Source organism: Lygodium microphyllum, chromosome 18 (assembly GCF_053477565.2).
Source record: "Lygodium microphyllum isolate KBCC chromosome 18, Lygodium_microphyllum_v1.1.10, whole genome shotgun sequence".
NCBI lineage: Eukaryota > Viridiplantae > Streptophyta > Polypodiopsida > Schizaeales > Lygodiaceae > Lygodium > Lygodium microphyllum.
The window spans coordinates 139,176,931-139,186,949 of NC_141152.1; the positions used below are offsets into that span (position 1 = coordinate 139,176,931).

The 10,019-nt window shown below is 42.0% G+C and overlaps 1 protein-coding gene across 1 annotated transcript; it reads left to right on the forward strand.

Annotated features, from left to right (window-relative positions):
- Positions 1-2,195: 2,195 nt before the first annotated feature.
- On the forward strand, positions 2,196-3,178 carry LOC148021441 (soluble inorganic pyrophosphatase PPA1-like). The gene is made up of 3 exons (XM_087698259.1): positions 2,196-2,336; positions 2,761-2,997; positions 3,107-3,178. The coding sequence occupies exons 1-3, from the start codon at positions 2,196-2,198 to the stop codon at positions 3,176-3,178; spliced, it is 450 nt and encodes a 149-aa protein (XP_087554385.1).
- The last annotated feature ends 6,841 nt before the right edge of the window (positions 3,179-10,019 follow it).

Sequence of the window (10,019 nt, forward strand, 5' to 3'; positions counted from 1 at the left end):
GACGTATCAAACTCTTTATACTTTTTGCTAAGTCCATTCAATGTCACTAAAATCATATCATCCTCACACACACTAAAGATCCAATGGTGCCAAGCTAATCTGCTATAGTCTTGATCTCTATAGTGTAAGCCTGAATGTTTCTATCATTCCTAGACATGTTATTGAACTGTTGCCTTAGTTGAATCTTTATTGCATTTGTTACATTTCCATAATTCTTCATGAGTATGTTCCATGCATCCTTTGGGGAACTACATCCAGTAATCTGTATAACCATAGCATCTGATATACATAAGGAAAACTAATGTAACACCTTGCATGCTCTCTCAGTCCATAGCTTATGAGCCCTTTTCTGATCATTTGTCGGATTCCTTTCATGTATTTCAGGTTCAACCTCATCACCGGTACATAAGTACGAATAACCTGTGCCAACCAAAAAATTCTTCATACGAAACTTCCATAAAGCAAAAATTTTGTTGTCCAACTTTTCTCCCACAATTTGAGTGATATTGTCAGTGCCTTGAGCATTTTCCATAGTTTTAGCTTAGGTATTCAGTGATGTATACAATCTGTAAGTAGCTGACTCATTTTCCTACAGTTCAGGACCAGTTTCTTGCTATTCATGATAGTTTCCTGTAATTCAGGATAGTTTTCCTAACAACCTGCTTGCTATAAACTGTATTCCAACAATGAAAAAACATAGTCAACTGAGCATAAACCAAGCTCAAATTAGTTCAAAACATCTTATGGTAGTGGCAAAACATCCCAACAATAAACTGTGTCCATACAAGTATCAATGTTTGTATTGTATGCAAGTAGCACTACCAAATACAGCCAGCCCACTACTATAACCAGTAGTATTTTCTATGTTAAAACAAGAGTATTCAGACCTAAAAACAGCCCCAAAACATCTCATTCAATTGCCACTCTATGCAGGAGTTGTTACATGTCCAACCGGTGTCGTGTTGCTGCGCATCCGAGTCGTATATACCTCCATTTCTTTTGTTGTGCATTTGTGTTAATTTCTGCGTGTGACTCATTGTTTGTGTAAAGCATTACGATAATCTGCATCCAGTGTACATATTCCCTTAGTGCATGTGTATGATTTTGTTTGGATGCATGATGTGTGTGTATTAGAAAAATATGAAAAACTGATGCCAAAGGATCTTTGTCCTGCTGCTATTTGTTCTAGTTCTGTGTGCAATGACAGTCTTTAAGATCACCACATGCTATACATCTCGGTATGAAGGTCAAAAACCAGGAACTTCAGGGTTGAGGAAAAAGGTTACTGTTTTCAAACAACCAAATGAAGTCACTTTTGTTTCCGCAGTCAAAGTTTGCTCCAACATGATAGCCTTGGTGCAAGTGTTTTGAAGATATGCTACAAGAAGGACATTTAAAGGAGGCAGCAGAGTTGCTGCAAGATATGCCTCTTGCAAATAATTTTGTTGCTTGGATGTCAATGTTAAATCAATGAAAAAGGCATGGTGACATATTGCTAGCACAGCAATGCTTTGACAAAATTGTCTCATTGAACTCACATGATGCCTCAGCTTGTATGCTCATGTCAGACCTTTATACAAGTACCGGAATGTGGGAAGAAGCTAATGAGATACAGAAGATGCGACAATGTTCCATGAGATCACATAAGAAGCTAGGAGAAGCTTTTGTTGAAATTGACCACAGACTCTATGGTTTTGTGGCAGGAGACAAAAGCTGCATGGATTCTCGTGACATATACACAAAAATCAAGAGATTGGAGTCTCAGATGAATGAGGAAGGTCGCTTGCCTAATTTTGACATGTGAACAAGAAAAAGAAAAACTAAAAACAAAGGAGAAAAGGAAGGAGGGAAGACTAATTCTGGGGAGGCAGGCGCAAGAGCAGGGGAGGCTACGTGCTGCAGCGAAAGCGGAGGCCAGTATTTCTTGCACACCATCCATTACGGTGGTGGGCAGCTGTAAATGTTGAATCTGCGGAGACCGAATTTCTAAAAGAACAGATTGCATCTTATTTCACTGATAAGCTTTTGAGAATTGTTCGTGATGTGTTGCGTCACATGAGTGTTAGGAAAAGGGATGTTACTGACACAGAGACTACATCACAAGAGTTTCCCAATTTGGCTTTGCTCTGGAGTTCATCAAATATGTCCATCGTGTTTTCTCTTTGGATCAAGGAGTTCAGCATGAAGTGCTGGTAATGCGGAGGAATCTTCTTAAACTGGTTCGGGTGAAAGAGTTTTCTCTAGAAGCCGCACCACCTGTGATTGGAACACTGATTCGGATCTTGAAGGCACGCAACAAGAACGACGAAGAGAAGGAGATCTCCATCCCACCGCAGGCACGCACGCAGGCACGCAGGAGAAGGGCATGACCGGTGATGGCGTCTCTGCGTGCAATGCAGAATCGGAGCTGATTATCTTGGGGTCCGGTTGCTCCTCTGGAGTCCCTTGCCCCAGATGCTTGCTGCATCCGGAAGACCCCTTGTAAGGGCTGCCACGACTGCCACTATGGTGCTCTCTATGAAGGAATCCGACTTCCAGCTCATGCTCGCCCGCTGATATGCATCTCGGTACCAAGATTTTGATATGTGTGGTAGAGGCGTTCTGATAGTATATTGATCATCAATGTTGATAAGACTTGGAAGAAGCTACAGTTAGCTACATGGGTTATCGTGGCTATTGAGAATTCCCAGGACATTATTGAGCAATCTGCGATGGCCTGGTGTAACGTCATGTCAAAACAAACTGTAAACGTTTGACCAGAACGACCAGTTTTCAGACGACATTTCTGGTGATACCGTTGAGAGAACGTTCATTTTTCTCTGCTCATTAATTGTGTTGCTGAGATCAGTAAAGGGGAGCAAAGTGAAGTATGAGCTAGATAAGAATACAGGGCTCATCAAGGTTGATAGAGTGGTGCATTCATCAGTGGTGTACCCTCAAAACTATGGCTTTATTCTCCGAACTCTCTGTGAGGATAATGTTTCCATGAATGTGCTGGTCCTTATGTAAAAACCTATTGTTCTTGCTGGTCCTTATGCAAGAATCTGTTGTTCCAGGATGTTTCCTTCGAACAAGAGAAATTGGTCTTATGCCAATGATAAAGCAGGGTGAGAAAGATGACAAAAACATAGCTGTTTGTTCTGATGATCCTGAGTTTCGACATTACAAATACAACTGAAACCTTCCTCCACACAGATTTGCTGAAATCTGAATGCAAGCCTATATGCCAATGGCATAACTGTCTTCAAAAACCTGAATGCAAAACAGGTTATGAGTTTCTAAAGATTTTCTGAGGTCCATATTTATTTGACAAGGAATATAGTGAGCTTTGGCATTAAAAATTTTTGAGATCTTCTTGTTAGTCTCTTTCCTTGCTGCATTTTGAACCCCGTGTTCAGCAGCTCTTGCACAAACTCCACGACATTTCTGGTGAACCCGACGTGAAAGTGCTGCGTCACTTTTCAGCAAGATGGGAGACTCGCAAGAAGAGATGACAGATGATAATGTCATGAAGAACCTGTTTCAGTCATTTACCATGTATATGCAGCAGCAAGCTCATGCAAAACGAGACAGTGATGCTATGGATGCTTTGAAAGCTGTCCAAGAGGAGTTGAAGCAGTTTAATGGCCAGCAAGTGTCAACTTACCTGCATTTATATGAAGAAAAGATGAAGTTTTTTGGGGTTTCTCAAGATGTTTGGAGCCGCTACTTCTTGCGGATCGTGGTGCGCGCTCTTGAAGGTCGAATTGCAGAAATTCAAGAGGCACATGCAGGTTGGGCTGAATTTAAAAAGGCATTAAAAGATGAATATTTCCTGGAGGATACAGGTCTTATGAATCGCAGGAATTTTTTAGCATGGGTTTCTATGCCTAATAAGGGACTTTCTATTACTGCTCTTCTGCGAGAGTTTGAAAGCCGTTATGATCAGTTGGATGGGACTGAACAGCAAGCTTTGGAGATGCAGAAAGTGGAGTTATTTTTGCAAGCTGCAGATGCTGATTTACAGGAAAAGTTGGATGATCTTTTGGAAGATCAAGCTACTGATTCAGGTTTAAAGACTGAGTGGAGACATGTCATTGATGCTGTGAATGCTCTTGTTAAGAAGCAGCGTAGGAGAGTAAGATTGCATCGAAATACAGGATCAATTCCTGAAAAATCCTTGGAGACTTCTTCTTCTACCCCTGCTACAACTTCTTTGCCTAAGCCTACTCCTCCTGCTGTGAATCCACCAGTTCCTGCTGCTCCAGTGCCCTTATCTATAGATGATGTTATTAAAGGCTTGGCGGATTTGACGATTGAAGCAGTCAAAGCTGAAGTTGGTAAGTTAAAGGAGCAACTTATGTCAGTACCTGCTGTAGCACCTGCTCTAGTGACTGCTTTTCCAGCTGGTCAAAGAAAAGGGCGACGATGTATTTGGTGTGATAGTACAGAGCACCAACACTGCAAAGATTGTGATGCTTTTCAGGAAGCACGTAAGAAGAATGTAGTGTTCTGGGGACAAGATGGGAAGATATGGCTGACAGAGACTGGTGCTCCTCTTGACACGAACTTTGGTAAGGGAGGTATGAAGAAGCTTGTTGATGATATGGCTGCGCGATCAGCTTATGTGAGTGTTAGAGGAGATGCTTCAGCTTTTGGAGTCCAGCTTGAGCAGAAATCTGATGGAGACTCTGCTTTATGATCTTCTGCCTTGGAGATAGCGAGGAGAGGGAAAGTTCAAACTTCTACTATGACTTGTGTGGGCTCTAGCATCCGAGGAGAAACAGGATGGGATTCTCCTGTTGACAGGTATTCTATTTTTGCTTATATGGCTAAAACGCAGGGTTTAGATGCCATGGTTGAGGAAAAAAGAAGAAGAGATTAGGAGGGTCCTAGCTCCTCCAAAAAGACTAGAGGGGGTGACTTTGTTTCACCACCTGTTACAGCTCCACCTATGTCAAATTCTCCAACTCAAACAGGTTCTGATCAACCAATGGGAGACAAGCAGAAAGAAAAGAGGCAACCAAGAAAAGAGCCAGGATTCAAGCTCTTATCAGATCTTGAAATGCAAACGGATATGAGTAAGATTTTTCATGAAAGAATTTTGAATAGTGAAGTTACTTTTACTGTTGGCGAAGCTCTTGGGATTGCTAGAAGAGAAATACAAGATCAGATGCAGGATCTTTTGCGGAGGAAACGACATGCGATGGAAGGACCTGCTTTACAGGGATTGTGGCATGGAGCTCTTGGGGAAGAGCATGATGATGCAGTGATGGTTGAGAATGCTTCTGTTAATCCGCAATTGGAGAAAATAGTGCAGCCTATGCAGTATGAAGATGATGAGACCCCTATTCTCATTCCTCGCAGTCATTTTTCACGAAGTCATTGGGCTAGAGCAACCACTGAGACAGTGGTAAGGATTGGAGAGAAACAAATTCCCTTGATCGCTTTAGTTGATCATGGTTCTGAGATTAATCTTATTGCTCGAGGTGTTTATGAGAGTGGCAAGTGGCCTATGGATGCAGAGCATGGTTGGCGCATGAGAGCCGCCAATAATACTTCTGGTGATATGTATGCTGCTTGTCCGAGTATCAAAATTTCTATTGGTAATGTTGAAGAGGATTATCATTGCTTTGTTTAGGATTCATGCTCTTATCCGATTATTCTTGGACAGCCTTTCATTACAGAAGCAAGAATGGAAACAAAAGTGATGGATGACGGGTCAGCTTATGCGCGGATACGCAGTAAAGATGGTATGCGAGCTGTTCAGTTTATGACTGTTGGGGTAAATCATCCGAGAAACAGGGACTCCTTGCGTGAGGCACCACTACCTGCGAAGGAGTTGGATTTTCATTAGGTACCGATGTCTTGCGAGACGCCAGTGGTACGGAGCGGAGAAAAGAGGAGATCTCGCCTCCTGGCAGCCAGTCTTTCTCCAATAACTTTGTTGGGTTTACTTCAGATAGTTCAGTAAGTTATCAGAAAATTTCAGATTTGCCTAGAGCTGCCAGGCAGTACATTGGTCGTAAGGAGAAAGAGTTGAAGAATGCAGGTATTTTGCAAGCAGAAGAGCATGTAGATGGATTGTATGAAGGGATGTCTTATGCAGATACATTGTTTGAGATGAGAGCAATGCTGAAAACTGATGTATGCAAGGGTTCAAAGATCATACATGTGCAAACCTTGGATATGTTTCAGGAAATTTCTGGTTTTATGCTGCAAACAGAGTTAGAGGCTGAGAAAACTCAGCAAACTGAATTTATGGCTGATCTTGATCAGCTAATAGAATTGCAGAGGGCTGAATCCATTCAGCCAACAGAGTTGAATGCAGAAAAATTTCTGCATACAGAGTTTCAGGATGCATCTATGCAATCCATAGAGCCGAGGGCTGAATCCATTCAGCCAACAGAGTTGAATGCAGAAAAAATTCTGCATACAGAGTTTCAGACTGCACCCATGCAGTCCATAGAGCTAAAGGCTGAAATTTTTCAGCCAACAGAGTTGAAAGTTGCTGAAAATTTGCAGAAATTGCAGCAAAGAAGAGAGTGCTTGAATGATACCAAGGTTGACACAAAATATAAAACAGTTGATAAGAAGGTTAAGCCGGTTGCAGGCCCGCTTCCTTCTGATAGTGATGAACAGATTGAAAAAGCTATGAAGCAGCCTATGTTGAGGGACCCTGCAAATATTGGACATAAGTTTACTGCTGAAACTCTTGCAGAATTGAAGATTGGAAATGATGATTTTTTGCTTCCAGTGGAAAAAGAATGTTTTAGAGAAATGCTTGGACATCATGGTAAGGCATTTGCTTTCTTTCCACATGAAATTGGCTGCATTAGTCCCGAATTGGTTGCACCTATGGTCATCTTCACTGTTCCTCATGTACCATGGAATATACGTCCTATACCTGTGCCTAAAGCACACTTGCCAAAGCTGATAGAGTTGCTGAATGAGAAGATTAAAATGGGGATTTTGGAACCCTCTTCTGCACCCTATTCTAACAGGTGGTTTACTGTACCAAAGAAGAATGGTACTTTGAGATTTATTCAGGATATGCAGCCCGTGAACAAAGTGACAATCAGGAATGTGGGAACAAGTCCAGTTGTGGATGAATTTGCTGAGGCTTTTGCAGGACGAGCCATCTATTCACTAGGTGACTTGTATTCAGGTTATGATCAGTTTCAGCTTGCCTTGGAAAGCAGGGATATTACTACTATGCGGACACCTATTGGTCTTGTAAGGATGTGTACCTTGCCTCAAGGTGCCACAAACTCAGTTGCTCATATGATGAATGCTATGCATAGAGTTTTACGAGACTATATTCCGCAGTATACCATGCCTTTTCTAGATGATGTGCCTATTAAGGGTTGTGCAGAAGAAGAAAAGAATGAAAGTCTTGATTTGCGTGGATGTAGACAGTTTGTGGCTGACCACTTGATTGCTTGTGAGCAAATATTGACACGATTAGAGGAGGTAAATTTGACACTTTCAGGGCTGAAATCTGTCTTTGGTGTTAATGAAGTCACCATAGTTGGGCATATGGTTGGATATTATGGCAGAAAGCCTTATCCTGCAAAGGTGGATGCCATAAACAGGATTGCAGAGTATTGCTCAACTACTTCAAAGGTGCGGAGATTTGTGGGAGCTTGTGTATTTTACATGATTTGGATTCCTCATTTTGCTCATATAGCAGATGTTCTCTATCAGCTGCTTCGAAAGGGGCAGAAATTTCATTGGGATGAGAAGCATTCAAAATCCATGCGTAAGCTCAAGAAGCTGTTGCAATCAACTCCTACTCTACGCAAGGCGGATTATCAGTGTGGACGGCCGATCATGTTGACAGTTGATACTAGCCCTATTGGCATAGGTTGGGCTGTGGGACAGGATGATGCTGATGGAAATAGGTATGCAATCCGCTTTGGAGCTAAAGTTCTTAATGAGCGACAAAGGAGATACCCGCAGATCAAAAGAGAGTTGTGGGGAGTAGTCACTGCACTGAAGTGTGACAAAGGGTATTTTATTGGAGCTTCAGTTATTGTGGAAAGAGATTGTTTGCCTTTGCTTGGCATGATTACTAGTTGCTCGACTCCAGATATAGCGATGCTTCGATGGATTGCCTATATCAAATCATTGAATCCAGAATTTCGACACATAGCAGGGAAAGATAATCCAGTTGCTGACATGCTATCTAGAGCGAGATATGAGGATGAGGAGTCAATGCTTGCAGAAGATGATGAGACAAAGTTTGCTGCTTCTGTCCTTGTTCATGATTGTCATGTATCTACTGTTGAAGCCTTTATTGAAGAACTTTATGTTGATGAGTGGCTGCAAATTGGATAGTATCTAAGTTCATTGACTCGAAGAGCTGATTGGACAGATGATGAATTCAAGAAAATCATAAGGAAGGCTTATGGGTATTTCTTGAAAGATGGTTTTCTTTGGAAGCATCCAAGAAAGAGAGGAGGCTTGCCCTTGAGAGTAGTTTGTGATGTAGCGATGCAGATACAGATTATGCGAGAGTTCCACGAGAGCTCATGGGCTGGACAAAGAGGTGTGTGGGCTACTTATGAGAAAATCAAAGAAAGATACTGGTGGAAAGGGATGTATAAAGATGTTTCTCACTTTGTGGAGACTTGCAGGGACTGCCAATTTTACTCTTTAGTGCGACATCGTGATGAGTTGCATCCGACTTATCCACTATGTATGCATTACAAGTGGGTGGTAGACTTGGTTACTTTGCCAGTGGGACTTTGGCAGATGAGATATCTTGTCTTGGCTAGGGAGGATCTTACAAACTATGTTGAAGGTAGACCGTTGCGGACGAAGACCACCACTACAGTATGTAAATTCTTGTTGGAAGAAATATTTTGCAGGTATGGATGTATAGGCAAGATTACAGCTGATCGTGGAGAGCTAGATGCAGATGAAGCTAGAGAATTCTTTTCACGGCTTGGGATTAAATTGGCTCTTACTACTGCCTATAATCCAGAGGAAAATGGCAAAAGTGAAAGAGGACATCCGCCAATAGTTAAAGCATTGGCAAAAGCTTGTAGAGGTCGGATTGGAGATTGGCCGAGATTACTACCTTTTGCATTGTGGGTTGATCGCTCTACACATAGTGTGACTACTGGATACATGCCTGCGGAGTTGATGTATGGGCAAAAACCTGTCATCCCTACTGAAATTTGTGCTCTCACTTGGAGTGTTCTTCCGTGGCATGAGAATTTATCAAGGGAAGAGCTGTTAGCCCTTCGGATCCGTCAACTAGAGAGAAGGACAGAAGATGTGCAGCTAGCCGTTGATCGTTTGAAGGCAGCTCGTCTCAGAAATAAGGACAGGTTTGATTTAAGGCATCGCTTGAGGCCTAGAGCCATAAAAGAAGGAGATTGGGTTCTAGTCTGTGATAGTAGTCTAGAAAATTAGCATAGTAGCATGAGAAAAATGGTTCAAAGATGGTTTGGACCGTATGAAGTGAAACAGGTTTTTGACAATGGTACCTATGAGCTGGCTGAATTAGATGGAACAGTATTGAGGGTGCCTATTTCTGGTAAACGAGTCAAGATTTTCAAGAAAAGAGAAGATGAAGAATATGCACTTGAAGCATTGACAGAAGAAGAGCAGGTAGAAGAAAGACAAGCAGAAGAGACAGAAAACATAGATGATAAAGCTGATGGAGAAACAGGTCTACTAGAATCAGAAGATGGACTCGACCTGTTTGTGGAGTTGAATGATCCTGGATAGTTGGCACATCCGGAGGATGCGCAGGTTTAGAGGGGGTGGATGTCGTGTTGCTGCGCATCCGAGTCGTATATACCTCCATTTCTTTTGTTGTGCATTTGTGTTAATTTCTGCGTGTGACTCATTGTTTGTGTGAAGCATTACGATAATCTGCATCCAGTGTACATATTCCCTTAGTGCATGTGTATGATTTTGTTTGGATGCATGATGTGTGTGTATTAGAAAAATATGAAAAACTGATGCCAAAGGATCTTTGTCCCGATGCTATTTGTTCTAGTTCTGTGTGCAATGACAGTCTTTAA